We start from the raw sequence: 21,641 nt of genomic DNA, 5'->3' as shown, positions 1-21,641 counted from the left end.
ATTTGCAAGGCTATATTTAGGATATAAGTACATTTCTTTTTTTTGTATTTCATCACTTTTATCACGATTTAGCTTGTGATATGATAAATGCATTTACAAATACAGATAGGCCTATTCCAATTATTTCATATATCAATGCATAGCACTTATATATACTTATATACTGTACATATAAAAAACAATATATAAAATACGTTTTTAAAATAAAACTTATTTGAAAATCTTTTGAAAAACAAATATACGGGTTTTATACACAGGTTTTCTTTAGCCTCAGAGTCAAAAATAAGATCAGTCCACTTTTCTTGGAAAAAAGGTCTTCTTTGCCTACCCTACCAGAAAACTTTCTGCACTTTATACAAGAAAAAACTAAGGGTTTACAAATGAGGGCGCAAAAGGCGAGGTTTTGTCTGCATTTGCTGACTTTCAGGCACAAATTTGTCACCAAAATAAGACACACACGCTCGCGCGCACAGCTGCTCTCTGAATACTGCTGCTTGTGTTCATCTGGCGGGAACGCGCGCGGCCGCGGAATCCGGATGTGATGAAAAATGTTTCAGCTGTAACTTTCTTGAGCTGCAGTAGACCAGGCACGCGTGGGACGCTCGCGCCCAAGTTCGTTATTCCCAGACTGACAGGGCATTTCCAACAGTTGTTAGGAAGAGTTTGAACATTTTTACGCGGCTTTGATTTCTGAAGACAATAAAGGGAACTTTTTTCTAACGTTTTGCCTGGCGAAAGGATGCGAAGAAAGACGTTTGGGAGTTGAAATGTTTGAAAGGTAACGTTACTGAACTCATTCCTTAACTTACTTGTTTTGTAAGCAGACGATAATCACTTAAAAACTTGATTTGTACGGTTTTATTATTGCTGTGTTAGTTTGTTTGGGTAGTTTTTACTTGTTAGAGCGAAATAAAGAAAGCAAAACTTCCCCTCAGTTAACGGCATTTCGCGAGATGACGTCACCCGCGAGCCACACATTTTACCGCTCTTGTTTGTTTACCTCTGACGCTGCATTATAAGTGTTCACACATCAATCGTTTGTCTTCCTGTAGTTGCAACTCTTGACCGTGAAGGGGTGCGGGCTTTTTTTGGGTGTGCTTGGTATCTAAACAAAAGTCTGGCTCATGTCCTCGGAGACTATATTGCCTCCGGAGGGGCCTGAAGGGCCAAAAAAGCAGCTCCAGTATGAAACAAGTCCACTTCTGACACACTCACCAGGTAATCTTTCATGTCTCTTACTCAATGTTTTATTGAGTTAACGTTGTGTTTAAGAGGTAAGCTCGTTTTTAATTAATGGATTAATTAGTTTATGGCATGCATTGTGAGCTATGATGTATAATGTTTTATTTTTATTAAGGTTTGTAACGATTGTTAATGATTGACATGTATTTGTAAACCAGACTAAAAAGCTCTGAGTGTACTTATGGCCGGTGACTGTCTCGCTTAAATGGCAACTGGCAAACAGATTCCCCATATGTATGTTGTGCCAGTAGGCATGATAATGTTTTCATAATTTCCCAATAAAGGAGCGCCTTGGTAACTATTAGCAGGAACCACTGCCAATTATAGTTTTTAATTAACTTTCTAGTTTCTTGTGAGATTATCACATGTAAAATAAGCTTGCCCCCTTCCCCCTTTTTTCTTAGGCACTGAACCGTTAACCATCCTATTTATACCGAGCATCATTATAGCACTGTCAAAAAATGGCAAAGTAGGACAAAGTAAGCAATCACAAGCTCTGGTGACAAATGGATTTTTGTAGGGCCTTCAGAATCTTTCCGTTAAGACTGGATTTCCCTCCCCGGGGACTGTGTATGCTGAGAGAATAGACCAATTTATTTCAAACTGTAATCACTAAATACAGCGATGCATCACAAGACTGCTGGTACTGTATGTGCAAAGCGATTTGAGGAGTCATGGCCAGAATAAAGAGTTTCCATTCATCAGCCTCAGGACCAAATGAAGTGATATCAATCTTTGTATCTAGAGCTTCTGTATCATATTGATCTTGTCCCAAAATGCGCTGTACTAAGCTTTAGAAAGAAAAAACAGAAGTAAACTGTAGGGTTACCAAAAGTGAAAACATATTTCTGTTTGCACAGTCACATGCATTTTCAGTATGTCGTTTGACAGTACAGAGCATTCTGTATGACAGGAATACTTTGACAATAGTAAAGGACTGCCATTATGCGTCCACATGGCAGGCTACTACTGTACGTAGGGGAGCAACAGCAGTTATGTAACATATAACAGAATGCATCAGAATGCATATTGCCTATGCGATCGGAACTTCGGAAGTATGAATTTAGGCTTAAAGTGGATTTTTCTGTGCCTATCAGGCAGATTTTGTTCACATTCATTTTCCAATTTCGATGAATGCAGTCTTTATAGTTGTAAAAGCTTTGGCAGGTATTGTGCAGCCTGGAGCAGAATCGACAAAATGAGATCCAGAGTTCTGGCCTGGGCCTACCTGATCCGCCCACACAGTTTTGCAACTGTTCACCAAAGGAATCTGTTTTATCTGGCAAATTAGGGCTGCTTTTTTTATTCCTGATGCTGAGGCAAGCCAATAAGAACCCCAGCGTTTGCCTTTTGCATGCTTGGCTTTCTGGAAGCTAGGAATTTGAGCAAAAGTTTTTAAAAAGGTTCAATTTAGCAGATGTGTTAATTGCTAATGTTCATTTGTTTGTTTGTCCAGACAAATGTAAGAGCTGCACTGACGAATGCCCAGACACTACGGAAACATCACAATCTCCACTACCCAGAGATCAAACTTCAGATGAGCAGGGACACATGACCGAGGGGAACAACACCCATGAGGACCTTGTTAGAAGTAAGCGATGACAAATGTGTTAGTCATGTGATACATCCATGCATTACATCATTGATCGAGTGATATTGTGATTTTTTTTAGTTTTCCAGTTAGTATTGGTTTAATCATTTTTATCTAGGACCATAACTGACTGTTTTTATGCAGCGTTAGCAAATGCAGTTTCTAATATGTTTTTTATCATTAATGAATTGAGAGCATCTCGTTTTGAACTTTGATGTTTTAGATTAACATTCAGTGCAATGTATATAAAACCGGTTTAGTATTAAGTGTTTCCTTGTTCAAGTCAGTAGTACTTTACCATAAGCTTCAAAGCAATTTGTGATCCAGTCACATTTGCAGTGATCTGCTATCTGCTTGAATATCAATGTCTGTCAGCATTTTTACAGTTCTGCGCTATTAAAAACTGAAGCTTACATCTGGAAAATAATCTAATCTGTATGTACCATTTACTGCGATAATTGATTCCAAACTTTCTATCACTGTTTACTGCAGCGCTAATAGTCTTCGCCTTTGGTTTGTGATGATTTGAAATTAAGATTGTCTGTATGAGTTTTTTCTTTCTTGGTGCAAGAATGCTTTAGGTGTTTTAAAACCGTTGATCATTTCTGTGGTAATATATTTTAAGAAAATGTATTGCATTTGAAAGTTTAAAATGAATAGCAATAACATAAGATAATGATTTAAGTTTCTGTTATACAGCCAAAGTCTTGAAAGCTTTGTTTGGAAGGATATCCTATTGTGGTTTGGCCTTGGTTGCCCCAAATCTGAAAATCGCAGCTGGGAACGTTTAATGTAGTGAAATAGATGTCTTACCTGATAAAACGTAAAGTTGCATCATAGAAAGTTTTCTAGCTGTTCTTACAGGCTTGTGATTTATAAAAATGTTACACTTGATAACGTTTTAGAGGTTGATGCTGCTTAGCATGTGAGATCCAGGTTAGCTTAGTCTACTTATTGAACTATGGAATTGTCAAATGCAAATCGGTATAGAGCAATGGAAAATCTCACTCATCTCTGGGTCACTTGGAAATAATTAAGGAAACAAAGATTTAGAACAAAGGATCTGATTGGAACATTCGCACCACTTGTTTTTGGAGGGGAAAATTGTTGACACACCCACTTCCCACAGTGCCATGTTATGGAAATCTAGTGGACCGTGCAAGAAACCTGTTCCATGCGAGATGCAAGTTTGCCTAAGGAATCCTCCAATTCTATGTTTCTCCTTCTCTCTTCTTTCTTTGGAGATAAAAACCTACATTTTACAAACACCGGCTGCCTTTAATTAAGTTTTCAGAAGATGGAAAATAAGAAGGCTCTGACCTTTTTTAGAAACTAAATATTTAATGCGTGCATGCCATGTTTATTTTTTAGTGTTATTAGCAACATACAACTCGTTTCATCTGTTTGCTGCGTTCTTGTTTGTTTTGAACACAGTAACTTGGTAACAGTTAAATTTGTTTCTACTGCTTTTTATATGCGATATGTATGTCTACCAAATTGGCATCGGACGATGCATACAGTGAAACATTTGCTCCAAATCAGACTAAAATGCGTGTGTCTCACGGTGAATGCGTGAGACTTGAGAGCCCTATAACATGTATAGAGTTTAGCGGGCTGTGCGTCAGTAATAACGGTCCGTGGGGAAACGCAGTGCTCCGTGTGTACTGTAGTTAAATGGTTTAAACAAAGCTTCGAGGCAACAAAAATTGCCTCGATGATTTTTTGTATTCGAATTACTCGAGTTACTCGAGGAATCGTTTCAGCCCTACTTGAGATTTCCAATTGTAGTTGTGCTAACACTGTATGCTACTGGTTTATGAAAAAGTTACGAGGGTATACCTCTGGAGTTTCATAATAGACCGACTACAGAACTTTACACTCTTTAAGATTTTAATATGGTTAGGCTGTAGGAGAATGTCTAAGAAAATGTTCTGACTGAGAAGTCTTCACGTAGGGCCAAAGGAACGGACAGAACGGGGCCGTAAGGCAGCGCACTAATTAGATTGAAAAGTATGATGTGATATTTAGAACCCAGAGCAGGAAATTGATAGATGGTCACTAGTCAGCTTGGCCGGCGACTTTACAGCAGTTTATCTTGTTTTATCATATTTCCATTTTAATTTCTCTTCAGAATAAAACATTTAGATATTAAACAGCCTTGTTCAGCATTGACTGCTTGTGCACACATGGGCAGCTCCAGATAAAAAACTGTAAAGGCTTCAAATGGTCTAAATAGCATATGCGCTAGCCTTTTTGTCATATTTAGTTATAAGGATAAAACTGTTCCTATGGACTGCTTGCATACATTAGTAGAGTTTCACATTGGTGAGATCTGGGAGTTTCCCCACCTGAGTGTGTTTCTGGCCCATATCTGCATTAAATGCTAAATTGGTCAAAGCTGGTAATGTAATGACTTGTAAGAAGCATTTCATCACAGAATAACTAGCATGACAAACATGTTTTAAATGTTTATCATTTGTGTGGTGACTGATATGTCTGGAATTTTAGTATCTTGACTGCCAAGAGTTTTTGTCATGTAATTCAGGTATTTGTTGATAGTGAATAGAGAAGTGTTAAAGTGGGATAAATAAGACCTTTTGTACATACTGTGAATTACGGTATAAACATAATAATGACACTATGACTTCTTGGATGTTTGTTGTACTAGGTTGCTAAAATGCAAAACTGCATTCTATCCTAATGTTTCAAGAAGTACACTGCACACCATCACACTTTCTGTGCAATTTCACTTGCATTGTCTTAAAGAGTGCCTGTATTTTGATCATTTTGGTCAAAGAGAGTTGATTGATTCAAGATGCTAATTTTTCAGACCACGTGTTTCGCAGAAGCAAGAGCCCATTAGAACAGAAGAGTAATTTTCAAGTGATTACTTAGCCGTGGGTCATGGAATCAAAACTGGAATAAATAGGGTGAAATGCTAGCGCAGGGGTTGATTAAAATGGCCATTGTGATTCTACCTCCGTGCTAATTATTTCCTCATTGTCTTGGTGTAGCTATATTTCATATGGAAAAATTCCCAGCATTTCAATTAACACGCTCACAAGTGCTCAAGCACCTTTGGAGTTCTGTGTGTTGAATTTATTTAAATAACCTCAGATAAGAGGTGATCTACACATCTGTGAACTATAGGATTAGCACAACATTAGCATTTATGATTTTGATTGTTCAAATTGACCGTCAGCTTGATGTTATTTCTATGGTAGGATGGGCAGGATGGAAAACGTCGTTTGTGATTTGAACAATGCAAATGAAAAAAAACTGGTGATTGTCGTCTATTTGTTACCGATACGTAGATTAGACGGGAAAAATACAGTGGAAGTGTCATAAGAAATTAGAATCACTTTTTGATTATATTTTAATTTGATTTAGATTTACTTCACAGGGTCTCTGAGGTTTACTTTTCTATTCCTTTTCATCTCAATGCTTCTCAAAGAAAAACCAACACACAATGCAAGAACGTAGCTTTCTTTGTGAAAGGCAGAAAAAACACCTAAAATGAGAGTTGAGCAGAAGGGATTACTGGCCCTCTAACAGGGTTTTGGCTTCAACATTAAGGTTAAACCCCTATTCTATTACAGTGATCTCTGGTGATTTGCCCCTCCCCTGCCCTGCATGTTTGCAGGTTCACTGCACCTCTGGTAGGTCATTCCGGCAGGCCTCTGATCACTGGTGGATGACCGGGTGCCACCAACCGACTCCATTCAGATGGCGCTCCCCGCAACAACTAAAATCGATACGGCCATCTCCCGTTAAACAGCCTCTCAGAAAAGACGAGCACCTCTGTCCTTTAGCCTGATTCCTGGGCTTAAGGTCTTGATTGGCACTTCGAAGACAGAGTCCAGTGACCCACAGCTGTCACATTAGTGCAGTTAATGCTGAGATTGAAACTGAGCAAATAAAGGAACCTTGTCTATAGATATAGTTTTTTAAATAAACTCTCCCATTGGCCTGTGGCGTATAACTGTGATCACGGACACTCAGCCCTGTTCTCGATACGGATTTGCAAAACCACATTTTCAAAAACTGCTAGTTGGTGGGTTACCCGAATGACTAATTTACTAATCATCAGAACTAGTTTACTGCACCGTTAAAACCTTTCTTAGTAGAATGGTTTCTAGAGATGTGCACTCTCTTGTGTCAGTCCTGTTTTTTCTTAGAGTTTTGGTGGAATCTTTGAGTCACAAACGTAACCGAAATCCTAGCCTTCTCACGTCTGTGTTGCCGGGTTTTTGTTTGAGGCATCGGGAGGGAGGGTGGAGCACTATTCAACGTATGAAGTCTGGCAATTCCCCCAGGCTCGGTCTGAGTCACGTCATAATTGATCTTTCTAGAAAATGTGGTAGCTGTGTAAAACGGCTAAATCTGTGCAAGATGTGCGTTTCTAACTGCAGTTCTGAAGAGCTTTGCGTTTATTGCATTCTTCCGTTCCCACGCGATGGAAACAGATGCTGATTGTGTGAATGTTGTCGCAAGTTTTGACTGGAGGAGGAAGTGAGGAAAGTGGCACTGAATGACATACCGTGACTCTCACATGCTGTTTTAGTAGGTTATGTAAGGGATAATGTATAGTCATTCCCAACAGCATCAAAAATCCTTTTTTGTTATGTGAATGAACCAGAAGTGGTACTTCTGCAGTGGATTGAGGGTTTTTTGGAGGGTTTAAATGATTTTAATAGCTAGCGTGTCAAAAGCAGCAACTGCAGATTGGAAATGGAAGTTTAATTGATGAAAAGCCAGAGCCTTCGCAATCTCTCTCCTTGTCTTTCGAGTTGCCGGCTGTCTTATAAAACGTAATTAAGCAGAACAAGGTCCGAAGGGGTTATTTTTTTTCCACTCGATCAGTAGCCAAATTACTACATTTGAAATTAGTAAATCCCAGACGCCCGGCTCGGCTCGTCATTGTTATGAAGAGACGGAATAAGAGAACGGGACAGAGAGAGCCAGGCAGATAGCGAATGACTATGAAAGAGAGCGACTCCGGAATATTAAACGCCTTCTCAGGTGTCACATCTCTACGGCAGGTTTCATTCCAACAGGCAAATTTAAATGATTGTCGGAAAGAATTAAAAGTGTGCTGTAGCACAAAAAAGCTGAGTAATAGTGACTACCTATTCATCTTCTGCTAGAAATGAGTTTAAAATAAGAAATGAGCTACGGTGTCTCTGAGAAATTAGATATTGTAGGGCGCCAGCAAACCGGAGGAGGTGCCATAATAGAGTTAAAACGGCTATGGTTTGTGACATTTGGGGCGGCTCCAAAGAACAGGGCAATTACCGTGATCAAGACACGTAGTATTTGAGTATATGAGTGGTCTCATATAAGACCATAAAAGACACTCGTAAGTTGAAATAACTGAACTAAAAATATTCCTAAAACTGTTGCGCATGAAACAATTTCAAGAATGATATGGTTGTACCTGGCACCTTAGTGCGATTCGTCACTTTAATTTTATAATTTCTCTCTGTAGGTTCATAAAATTGGAGAAAGTGTCCAAACTGAATCCAGCTTGGGCGATAGACCATAAGTGAAAAATATTTTTTACTTCCAAAATCCCGTCTCCCTTCTCAGCAAATAAGACCTTGCCACAAAGTTGGAAGGTCAGGCTGTAAACATCCTTAATATGCTGAAGGATATTTTCCGTCAGAGCTCTTTTTAATAATATTCATTCTACCTTTTTCCGCCCCGCAACCAAATTCCCTTGGTTTTGTTTCTATAAATACGGGGACATAATTTCAAACGCGAGAGTATATTGCTTTGGATTGAAAGGTGCCAGATTGCCATAGGTGTTTGTTAGGAGAAATGCCACCCCGGGCTGTTTGGGGAGATTGTGGGAACTCTCCTGGTAGGTCAGTGCACATTTACAAATTAGCATTTCAATCAGAGAGACGGGCCCATGGAGCATTAAACAGGTATTTGTGTTGCATTCATATTATACACGCCGAGCTAAACAAATTCTAATACAGAAATCATTGTGTGGGGATTATTTTTCAATCTTTTTTTTTTTTTATTAAAAATTTTCCAGGCAGTTTTTTGAAAAATATAAAAGTTAGGCTGAAGTTTAATATTAGCCATCCTCCGAGACTGCCATTCAAAATGAAATCTAATATACGTGCAAGTTACACTGTATTTTTAAAACCCCCTGACAGAATTGAACTCCATTCATGTTATAAATCTTCGGTTTATGAAAGATAAAGCCGTATCAAGCCATGTTTTCACTCAACTACATGTTAGACTGACCTTTTTAACTTTTAGGTAGCAGTTTTACACCCCAGTCTGGACCAGTGCTTAGAGTTTTTTTCACAGGCCAGTTCTTTTGTACCATATAATGATTGTTGGCTATTAGAAGACGATGATAAGAAATTGATGGGGGCTGTTTAGCTGCATGACGTGAGTTGACAAGTGAATTAATGCATGTTCCGTTTGATGGGCGTCCTAATGGGCCACAGCAAACAGCTACACTCTCACAATGAAATATTAAAAGACCCTGAGCCGCAAAAATACAGGGACCTACTTTTCCTTTTTTTCTGTCTGTTCTTTACGTGTCTCCATAGAGAGCTCTGTAAATGAGAGAACATTCTGCCCCGTCTCACCTCCTCTACAACATCCTCCTGCTTGACCGAATTTTCGCCGTCTTGTTTATGCCGCTCCACGCCGTTGACGTTCATACATATTCGTTCTTGGGAGGTCCGCCACGCTCCGCTCCACGTCTTTGGGGTACAATTTTGAATTCTTCCTGCGGAGCTATTTTCTGTGACACAGAGGCGAGGGGTGTTTATCCACAGTTTTACATAGAGAGCGACGCCACGGTGGCGCGGCGTGTCTCTCGGGCGTCCCGACTTGCCGTCCCTGCGCGGGGCGTCCGCCGAACGCTCGGTGACAAATGGCAATTATATTTGTGTGTTCTTCATGAATCCATCAAACACTGGCCTTTTAAAAATGCTCCCAGGATATTTGAGGCTGTCAGATCCAGGGGACCAAATTGGGATGCAGCTTAGACAGTCAAGAAGCACTCGCCCCCTGTTTGCCTGTGATGTGTTTGACAGTGTGTAGAGGAATACCATGTATTATTCAACTACAAATGTACACTCTCAACAGTTGTTGATATGTTGGAAGCAGAGCGGTTAGAAGACCAATTTAGACTGTTTTCTTTCTTCCCTGCCTCCCTTCCCGACCACAACATGGTATTTTAATGCGACCTGTCGGCCTGTATACGATCATGTTTGCGAGACAATGCTTGTTTTTATGGTTAGAGCACCTATTCAATTTTTATCACCTATCATAGCCTAGGTTGAAGGCATCATGTATATTTCATAGAGGGGGAACTTTTTCTTTTGAATTGTGTTGGTCTTTGGCGTTTTGTTGGGCCCATATGATCCTATCAGAGTGTGGCAGATGACTGCAGCGTTGTCTGTTGTTTGTTCTGGTGCAACTTCAAGATGCATGTGCATTAGGTTCATAGGCATTGTGTTTAGAATCTAGTGCTTAACGTTGTAGGTTCAAACCCCGCAAAGGGGGAGTCATGCACTTGTGCCCCTCCGCGAGATGCTTAACCCCCCTCCTTTGGAAAGAACATCAGCTTATAGATGTTATTTATTTATTGAGCTGCAAAACAAATTGCTCTGAACTTTGTGGAATCATGCAGATTGTCTATTTGTGATTTTACCATAATAAACCTAGCATGATAACCAATGAAGCTTCCTGTTGAAACATTTGTGTTTTCTGGCCGTTGTGTATGTGTGGACGTACAGCTGTCTGATAAAGCTAATACTAGCTATTTTAATTGTGTTGTTTTACATTCCCAACAGCGTTCTCCTAGGGTGAACTGTTGTTCTAGAGAGGTGGGCTGATTTTCTCCTCTTGTTAACAATAATTGTGTGGACCCCCCACCAAATGCTGAAGAACAAACTTGTTTCACTTCCTGTCTTAGAATTTTCACAAAGCTTCTTTACGGTTGTCATACCACGGGCTGATACCTTACGCCACACCAAAATGTTGAGCCGTTTTTTGCAAAAATATGAGCAGATATAAAAGCAAGAATCAAAATAAAAAATGAGCAGAAGCAGGAAGATGAATAATTCAAAGAAACCCAATAAAGGAGTGAGATGCATGAGGAGCGCAGGATTCCCAGCAGAACGAAACGCACGCCAGTGTTACTTATTAAATAACACTATCACTCCTGTTGCATCAGATAGAGCCGCTCGCACTTTCACACGCATGTGACATGTATGAAGAATGCAAGTGAATCCAATCTGTGTCAGCACACTTTCTTATGATTGTTGCTTCTGTACCACCCATGCTATAGATGTGCCCTACACGCATGATGTGACAACAAACCCCATGTGTCTGCTCAAAATGGTTTCCTGTGATGTCACTGCTTACATTTTTGCAAAATCTATAACAAATGCACATTTGTTAATTTGTTCAATTAATGGTGCACTTTATATCAAATATCGATTTGTTGGTCACGTTGCACCGTAAAGTGTTTTTTTTTGTATTATTAAGTGGTTAAATGCATTTATTAAATAGCATCTCTCTGTCTCTCTGTAGCTCAACCTCAGCCCCTGCCCCAGCCAACAGCATCCCTGCAGCATGCCAGCGATGGAGAGGCTGCGAGGCAGCAGAACGGTCTGCACACAGCGCTAAGCAATGGACACGGCACGCCCCGAGGGGTCACGGTTCCCCCCGCCTCAGAGCCCAGAAAACACCCGTCGCCCGTCTCGCACCGCATGCAGAGAAAGCTTCGCTCGAGCCTATCCGTTAACAGCGACAGCAGCAGAAAGAGCAAAGGCAGCTCGATGGGTTCGCACAAACCTGGCTCCACTCCAGAGGGTATGTGACATAATACACACAACTCTGCCGCGTCTCTGTACATAGACACCGTTTCCTCGGTACATTTGTGGATCTACGGTCTCCCCCTCAACCTTAACCTCAACTAATATCTGCGATTATTTTCTCTTTTTCTGTGGTGTCGTATTGTCTTGCAAATGGAAAGGTGAAACAGAAGGCCGGTCTTAAAAAAGCAGCTTGCACATTGTCAGGTGTGATGGTAAGGAGAGGGCAGTAATGAAGAAGATCGCTGGTGCATTAGTAACGGTCACCAAGGTGTGACCTTTTAACAAGACTGTGGAGAGCAGGGGGTTCTGCCATGTGTCAGCCCCACCTCAGCAGGAGCCATCGCTCTCCTTTCTCACCGCGCCCTCTCATTAAGACCGGCTCTCTAGCTTCTCCAACGCACTCCTGCATAGCAGTGGTGCTTTCCTGGCTCACGTGCTGCTGCTTTACTGCTGAATGTTTGATCGCGCTTGCCTTGTATGATAACTTCTTTTGAATCAAGCACATAAAGTCTTGCACTTCCTGTGTGTTTCTGCCTTTCTGAAAAGCAATATGTTGTTCTGTCAAATGACGTTTTGCTTAATTATTTCATAGTGTACTAGATTGGATGTTTTTTAATCCCGTGTTGATGTAATTGCAGTATTGGTCCATTTTCCCAGAATAGAAAGGCGTTAAATTTAGCACGTATCCACATTTCCTGTAAATGTATTTAGTCAACTTTAAAGGCTATAAGACTTGATCTAACCCAATCCGCTATTCATACAGGCAAGAAAGTATGTGAGCATTTTCTTGTTGAAAAATTCCAGAACAAAATTATCACTGTCATAAGGTGATGTGCAACTAGCAACCTACTGCGAGGTATGTGTTACAAACGGTACTATTTCCCCACTGATTTAACAGAAACGTGTATCCTTAAAGGCGTCATAGTTTTCACATCTTAATTGGAGGATGGGGGGGGTATGTGAGCAGTTCAATAAGTCTCATTACTGCTTGTGTGTGTTATTTGTTCTGAATCAATATGTTCTCTCTCAAGTAGTAATTTCCCCTCGGAAAACATCAAGCTGTTGTGTTTTAATGTTTACGTGGATTACCATAATCTGTTTGCCTGCAAAATTAGCCTCTAAACAGCCCGGGAAGCTAAAGAATAAAGCTTTACAAGATCTCAGCTCAGGGGACTGCGATTCGGCGCGTTCTTGGCTGCCATCACTGAGTGCGATAACAGCAACCCTAGCAGAAAATCAACTAATTGAGAGATCTTTTGTTCTTTCGCGGGCGGGTTAGGGCCCTGAGTGATGCCGTGTTTGTGATCGTGTTGTGTTGTGAGCACGCGTTCATCTAAAATCTTTACGACAAATTCAATTGAGGCTACGGGATGCACAAGAAAGCCTGCCTGGTCATTAGCGTGCTTGGTGATGTCGTGGTTTTTCCATGTTTTCAGCTTCCCCGGCGTATCCGGAAAAAGTTTACTGCACTCACTCACTTATTGACTGCAAATGAACCACACTCTGCATTGGATCTCTCTTTCTCTCTGTCTCTCTCTCTCGCTCTCTCTTGATTCGTGTTTGTTCTCTTAAGCTGCCACATTCGGCCTATGCACCAGTCAGTCTTTCTTTATCCAAACGTTCCCGCACCGCTCGCTGGCCTCTGACTCTTCCAGCTTTTTTATGTCACGCCATTGTTCTTTTTGATGTTAGCCTTTGGAGTTTTCCAGATGTCTCTAACTATTTCATTCGAGGCGCTGAGCCTGTTTTTGGCCTCTTCGAGTCTGGCCGTTTTCCATTCGAGCTGACATTAAACATGAACCCTTTCATTGGTTGATTGGGTTTGCAGCTCAGATACGGCAGCCCGTCTCTTGTGTACATTGCACAGACTCTCATTCCGTAAGATTCGCACTAATCGCTGCTGATAAATTATACATCCAAGGGAATGCGTTATGTACTGTAGCTCTATTTCTCAAAATAAATTATTAAAAAAGAAAAATAGAGGACAAGAAAAACATAATATAAGATTTGGTGTGGATAAGTTTCATTTTATGTAATTGTTTTATATGTTGTACAAACCAAATTAGAGAACTGATGCTGTCATATATTGTATACAGTTGGTGTAAGATTAAGATGAAAATTAGCCATTATCTCCAATGCAGGATCGAGCGTTCTTTGTGACACACACGAAATGTAAAAGTTCACCCGGTTGACCTTACAGAAAGCTGGTGTTTTAAGCCTTTGGTGGGCATGCATGCAAACTTGTTTCATGTTCAGAAACTGTCCAGGCTGCACAGCACCACTGCTGGTCAGCTTCACCGCCTACAAAAAAAATCACTTTGATCAAACAAACATGAACATCCAGTGGTCTTCAGGCCCTGTCCTTGCTCTCAACCCCCCCCAATCTAACTCTGCGCTCTCTGACAGCTCACCACGGACTGATGAAAGCCATGCAAATTCACGTTTTAGAATAATAACGATACACACCGCATTGCTGTGATTCACCAATGCCAACGTTCCAGTGATTTCGCAGCGGTTTGGGTCCTACAGTTGATTAGAGGTCCGAGCGGCAGGTCAGGACTGGTAGGGGTTCACGGTAATTCTCTATGCTGGTGTGTATGCGGGAGCTCCGTGTATGTGATGCTTAGTGAAGCTGTAATCTTAATTTGGCTGGAAGAGATTTCTCATAGGCACTTTGTTTTTTTACGCGTTTTCTTGAATTCACCTTAACTTCGTGCGTCTTGCAAAATAGTATTTCTATAGAGCAGTGTATTTGTAATTATTCTGAATTGTATTGGTCATTTTGAAAACAACTTACTAAGCAGTTTTATTAAAGGGTTCAGAACGATCTACCAAATGTATGTTTAAACTATATAGGCATTAACACAGACTGTGTTCTTTGGTTATGACATTTATTTCTTTTGTACGAAATACCTCCGCAGATATCTCGTGCTCTAACAAAACTGTGTATCCGTGTCATCTGAAAACAACAGTAATTTAGCATTGTGCGTGGCGGCCCTGCGAAAGGGAGGTTAAATGTTAATCAGAGATGAGAGAAGCGACGACATTAACACGGCAATTTCCTGGCGCAAATTTTAGACGTTGTTAATCAGCTCTACGTGACCAACCCTGTGCTTTCGCATGATAATAACCCCATTATTCACAAAGCTACTAATCAACTCAAAAGTGGAATTCGTACCTTATGAATTTCTCTGATTTCTTTTTCCTCTTGCTAAGCCGCCGTCTTCGCCTTCTACACACACGCACAGTTATACACACGTAGACACAACTGTACGATAGCAGTGTAGACTTGAAATCTTGTCGGCCAATATGGTGTAATGATAAGACAAACAGACATGAGATTTGCTAGAATTTCACATTTGCATGCGTGTGCTTTGTCATTTTTGTGACAGAAAATCATTTTGTTATTCTAGCTTCTTATTTTATTCAAGACTGGCATGTTTAAAGGATTTTTGGCTGGGTTTTGTTTGGGCATTTGATGTCAAAGGTGAAGTGTGTAGCTTATCTGCCACCCGATAAACCAAACATATGAACTGTTTTTACAGTTTTGACATCACCACAAAGATTTTCAACCTACTTGTTGCTTACTTATGGTTACTTTAGGCAACGATAGATCACGCACTTTACCTTTAAGGTTTTTAATAGATTTGATGTATTAAATGTTTGTTCTGTTTTGTTCCACCCGCTGCAATACTCTTGAGAACAGACTGCTGTGTCCACTGCATCCTGGCCTGCCTGTTTTGCGAGTTTCTCACTCTGTGCAATATGGTGGTGACTCAGGCCTCGTGCGGCACCTGCACATCAGAAGCCTGCTGTTGCTGCTGCTGCGCAGACGACCTTGGAGATGACTGCAACTGCCCATGTGACATGGACTGTGGCATCATGGACGCGTGCTGCGAGTCTTCCGACTGCCTAGAGATTTGCATGGAATGCTGCGGAATCTGTTTCCCTACATAAGAGCCCTGATCGAAGGGAACTGACAGCCAGGACAGATGCATGTCTGTAAGTGTTAGAGAAAATAAGAGCTACAGCGTGTGTTGTAAACACACTTGTGAACAATCTGTTCCTGAGCTCAAAATGACCTTGTAAAGGTCAAAAACTATACGAAAGGACCAAAATATTTTGCATATTTTACATATCCTTGTATCAAACTACATTTAATGTTTAATGGACAGGTTAGACCAACATTTAATTTTCAACATTTAGGCCATGTTCACACTTGACTTCTTTTTTGAAGCTGCTAGTGTCTGTTTTACATTATAATCCTATGGAGTAAACTCTTTTTCTGCAGTTTAGAGTGTCTTTTGAGATAAACGCTCTACGTCAAGTTCCTTTTTCACAGCTAACCAATGACAGAGACCTGTCGTTTCCATAACAACATGCGAGGAACGTGATTGGTTGAGAAGGCTCAAGCTCGAAAAAAATGAAATGGCGGCCGAAACACCCGTTGGAGCATAGTTTTGTATAAATGTAAGTTTAATTTTCACTTTCAATAACTTTTGATTGCATTTCTAGCGAGAAATTAGTATTGTAGTTTTTAAATATGTGATTGTTATAGAAAAGACGCTCTCTGTTTATAATTCAAATAGACTTCCGTTACGCTACCTATGAAGCCTGTCTCTCTAAGCTGCTTTCGTGCACAAATGCTATCTTTGAACATTGCCGGCTGCTATTTGTAACCACAACGCTGCGAGCGTGTTTGTTTTTTTTTACTAAAAAAGAAAAAGCGCCATTGTCAACTGTTTCTTGTCAAAGAAGAAGTCAAGTGTGAACGGCCTTACTCACCCTTTGTTGCTCTAGTCCAGGGGTGTCCAATGTCGGTCCTGGAGGGCCACTGTCCTACAGAGTTTAGCTCCAACTTGGCTCAACACACCTGTTTGGAAGTTTCTAGTCTGCTTTGTGAGACCTTGATTAGCTGTTCAGGTGTGTTTGATTAGGGTTGAAGCTAAACTTTGCAGGACACTGGCCCTCCAGGACTGACTTTGGACACCCCTGCTCTAGTCAGTACTTTCTTTTTTTTCATGAAAAGAGCATTGCGTTAACAACGCAAGGTTGTGGGTTCGATCCCAGGGGTTTGCACATACCTATGTATAAATGTATAGGATAATGCAATGTAAGTCGCTAAGCGTCTGTCAAATGCATAAATGTATATGTAAGTGAATTGTGGTTTTTAATGCCAAACTCCAAAAAATCACCATAAAAGTAGTACATGTGATGTGTTTTTTAAAGAAAAGAAATATCAAAATGTGTTTGTTACTGGTTGACAAAGTTTCCTTTTTCTTGACTTTGCAACACGAGAGTGAGCACAATAATGACAATTATGAATTTTTAGGTGAACTTTTCATTTAAATCATATATTCAGCGCTTAATACTTAATGCTTTATTGTAGCAGACGTGTCTTTTTGTGAAACTGTCCTATTTACCATTTTTATTGACTTTTCATCTCTTTGCTGACGTTTTTAATTTAGTTTTTGTGTTGAAAATATTTCGCACTTTATCATCTTAAAAACTCTCTGATGTTGAAATTAAAAGCGTGCAGACGTCACGACTCGAGTCCGCTTCGCACATCACTGTAATTTGAGTGGAAATAACGCGTTCACACTGTCAGAGGTCAAGTCTTTGTGGGTGTTAAATGGGATTTTCTGTTTTTGAAAAAAATGAGGCCTGTTTAAATGACAGCCAGTTTTAAGTTTTATTTAAGCTGCGTCAACTGTAGCTCACCTCATTAAAAGTCTCTAAAATTTGTTGAAAACATTGTCAAAAGACATTAGCAGTTAGCTTGGTGGAAAGTCTTTGCCGTTTAATGTTACTCTAATTAACTGGACGTACAAATCTTTTAGAATACAAATGCGCTCTCAGTGAGATGTCTCTATTTGCATCTTCACAATAGTGAGACGTGTGCGTGTCTTCATGTGGCTAGTTCCCAGACTTCCCATAGAAGTTGTGTTACCACCTAAACGTGACTTTTTATTTTGCTGTTTTATAACTTAAAATACACTAGCAAACCACCTTCTTATGTCACTTCCTAAACACTTACACATGTAGTCTAGATTACCTTGCCCGAGGCCTTTTTGTGAATTGTACAAAGTTGGCATTTAACCGCATTATGTAAGCTAATGTTAGCATCATAATGTTAACACAGTCAGTTTTTGTTCGTAGCGTGTAGCGCTTTCGGTACGTCACGTGTGATTCGTCTGACTCATCTCGTCAAAAGAGCTTGTGACAAACTTGCCAGACTGCATCTCAGAACACTGTGATTCAACAGTGACCCGTAACATTACACTTAAACAGGTTACTACAAACTACTTGACCTTGTAGACGTTTTACCTCTTCATAATCCAACCGGTTCTTGTCAGTCTTCTGATAAGACCCTCTTTTTGACCTGAAGACTGGTCATTTTACACTGAAAATCCAAATATGCAAAAGTATTTTTTACTTCATGTTTAATCAGTTTATTGTTACTGTAAAGGCTTTTATATGAACAAAATTAGATTTTTTTTTAAATTTAATAGTCAGCAAAAGTAAAGACAAAACTCAAGACATTCTCATTTAGCCTTTAATGTCTTGATTTATGGAAAAGAGCTTGAAAACATGAACAAACAAAATGCATTGATGTGAAATCACGTCTCTCCTCCTCAGAGATAAAGAATCCTACAGTTTAATTAAAACAAAAAATTACGTGCGTAATAAACTCTCAAATCAGGATTAGACGAAATGTGTTTAGCAGGAACTAATTGCAATTACAGACAACCAGACAAAACGCTAATAGTCTAAAGTAGTTCAAAATAGCCTGTTTAAAAGAAAAAAGGGGAGGGAGAGAAAGAAAACTAAACACATTTTCTGAATATAAAAATTCAGGTGGCGTAATTATGAAAGATTTTCAACAGAATGTGAATAGAGCTTAGCATATTTATCTGTCTTGTAAATGCATATTGTATTCATTCCAACATTTTGTGTTTCTTCTCTGTACGAACTACACATTTTAATGTCTTAAGTATGTACGTTGTATGTTAATGGACCATCAACATTACAATTCTTTTTTTGTTTAAATAAAATGTTCAACTGAAGACAAAGACATCTGCACCTGCTTGTGATGCCAAATTGTGTGATTATTCAATGAAAATCAGCTACACGATTTTCTCAGGAAGCCGCCCGTGGACTGCATGTTTATCAGGTGCATGTCATGCATCAGTGCAGCTGGGCTGTTTCCCGTCGCATTCAGGCATGCCGTAATTGACTTACCTGTATGAGGTTCAGGATGGATAATAATGTGTATCGTTAGCATCGCAGCCGCCGTAGCAAATTGTGCTGTCTCTCAAGAGTGATTTTAAAGGTGTGCGATAGTTTCAGGACTGTAGGACAAGCTGAATTAAAGATTAGAAGAGTTGCTGGTAAATTGGCTGAGGTGTATCTACAACCATTAACAAGTGGGGTTAAAAATCGACACTAGTTGACTAATGAAACGGTGGTACTCACTAGGACTTTATATTGGACCTCCTTTCTAGATAACAAAATGGGCTATTTAACATCGTACTCCTATGTAGAGAGCGCGCAGTTACATCTGGTATGGCATAAGTCATGAGGAACTAAAGCTTTTCCAACTGGGTGGTGGCTTTCTTTGACCTCTGACCAACCTTTCCCCCCCGTTAACCTCTCAAGTAACCTCAACACCGACCCACCTGTGCGGCCTTCTGTTCACGCCCCCACCGCCCCCCTCTTTTACTTTCTGCTGTCATCTTCTGCCCAGTTACTGGCTGCCAGGAAATTACCATCTTATTTCACTAATGGCATTGCTGAAAATATTGGAAGCCATCTCTAATCACATGGGAGAGTTTTTTTTCTATATATATACTCCTTTTTTCTTCTTGTTCAGAAGTCCAGGTAAGTGTGCAGTGACCTTTACACAAAGTCACCCACCTCTTCTCCTTTTAATCAAACCCCCTCTGTTCCTCTCTGTGCCACGGCTTGTAATGTCACAATTACGGCGGCTCCATTGTTTCTGTTTTGCAGGCTGGAGGGATGTAGTGCTTCCTGGTCCTCGGGTCATTTCTCTTACAATATTAAATAAGTCATTAGAGGACTGCCGCCACCACCACCACCACCCCCACCCTTGAAGGTGCTCTCTTTGCGGAAAATTGCCACCAGACTGATACCCAATCTTTTTAGGCACTCTGAAATTGCATATTCAGAAGTTGCAGTTGCTCAGTGCTTGCATCATAAAAGGCCATGTAAATAATAGCGTTTGATTCGTGTGCAGTTGATGGCGCTTAGTAGTGTTTAACTGATTTAATGATTTTCAATACTCATAGATGATTATTGCCGCAGGTGTGACGTGTTTAATGGAACCTGGCCCTCAGCTAGCCCAGCGTTTTGGATGTTAATTATGACTGAGAAATGGCAGCGAACATGTGCACACTTTCAAGTTAACTTTTAAAGTCGCATGGGAATTGGGAAAATTTTACAGACATAAGTACTTCATACCTCGCGTGACGGTGTACTTTGCTTTTATTATAATTTGTTAGTATGTCTGCTAATTATGTCTGCGTCATTATTTAGATGCTTTTTAAATTTAAATCATTTTGATTTGATTTAAAAAAGAAAATGTTAAATTTGTGATTAACTGTAATGACCTTCTGAATTTATGTTAAAATAATATTTTTAGATGGTTTGTTCAGATTATGCTAGTATTACATTTCAGTTACTGATAAAGCTGCTTTGGTTTTAGTTTTGCATATGTGTAAAGATAGAGCCATAGTAATGCAGAGTTAGGCCTTTAAAATGTAAATATAACATAGGCCTATATGATGTTTTTAAGGTTCATCCTTTTTCTTCAAATCGAGCACGTCTGTTTTTATAGTTTCAGAACCATATGCATAATGTACCATCCTGCCCCATTAAACATCAGAGTCGATGAGTGGTTTGAGTGGACAGTCTTTCAGATATTACTGTCAGAAAGGTAGATCTGTCAGTCCGGTAAGCAAAGGCAGGATGTGAAGGACACGGAGGGGGAAAAATTGAGTTCAAGAAATGTCACTCTCAATTAATCTCCTCGGGTCCTGTCCCCATTAAAACCCTCACACATGGGGGATGCTTTACAATGCAAATGGCCTCATTACCAAGGCAACTTAATTGACTGTGACAAGGCCTGAGAACCTATGCATTCAATATATATATATATATATATTATTTCGTTATTTGCCACAGTCAAACATCCAGGGTTCGGTACAGTTGGGGAGTACTGTACCATTCTTGAAAATGACAAAAGTTTTTAAATGGCAACATGTTATTTTATGCCGCGGAAGGCAGATTCTTGTATGTGTGATTTTTAGAGGGGTGGGAAAATAGCAACTATTTCTAACCTACGACAATCACCTTGTGGCAAACAGCTGTCATATTTGTACGTTTATCTTGCTTTTTGCACAAAATTTTGTTCTGAAAAGTGTAAGACCAACGAGGCGAATGAAATGTAAATGATTTTCAGGTTTGTATTTTGTATTTCAGCTCTTGTCTCATTGTACTCACACCTTAAATATTTAAAGACCCCCTCCATAAAACCTGTGCTGCTTTACAAGGGCACCGCATGCTGTTTAATCTCTCTACCTGCAGGCGTAGCAACAGCAATGTAATGGCAGCAAGCGGTAGTTAGCGAGATCAGGAAAACAAGCCCACAGCCAGGCACAAAATGGTTCAAAGTTTCTACCTTTTGCCTTTTTCAAGTCAATCGCTGACAACAGCGGCTTTGGATTTGGAAAGAGAAACATGCTTTTGAATGCGTCTTAACTGTTTCACATGTGTTTTTTCAACTCGAGAGAGAAACTTTTTCAACTGCGTACCAAGATTATAAGCTTGTCTTAACATGACTAGAGCTTGTTTGGTCTGTCAGTACAACATTAAAGTTCTGCACATTCAACTTTCCCCCCTCCACCCCATAAATGCATTGAACCATGGGAGAG

General features: G+C 40.0%; 1 protein-coding gene across 1 annotated transcript; it reads left to right on the top strand.

Annotated features, from left to right (window-relative positions):
• The first annotated feature begins 549 nt into the window (after positions 1–549).
• mdfic (MyoD family inhibitor domain containing) lies at positions 550–18,763 on the top strand. The gene is made up of 5 exons (XM_057324817.1): positions 550–778; positions 1,053–1,218; positions 2,699–2,833; positions 11,402–11,683; positions 15,395–18,763. The coding sequence occupies exons 2-5, from the start codon at positions 1,125–1,127 to the stop codon at positions 15,643–15,645; spliced, it is 762 nt and encodes a 253-aa protein (XP_057180800.1). The 5' UTR covers positions 550–778; positions 1,053–1,124; the 3' UTR covers positions 15,646–18,763.
• The last annotated feature ends 2,878 nt before the right edge of the window (positions 18,764–21,641 follow it).

Source organism: Triplophysa rosa, linkage group LG24 (assembly GCF_024868665.1).
Source record: "Triplophysa rosa linkage group LG24, Trosa_1v2, whole genome shotgun sequence".
Classification (NCBI taxonomy): Eukaryota; Metazoa; Chordata; class Actinopteri; order Cypriniformes; family Nemacheilidae; genus Triplophysa; species Triplophysa rosa.
This window is presented reverse-complemented; position numbering and strand designations above follow the sequence as displayed.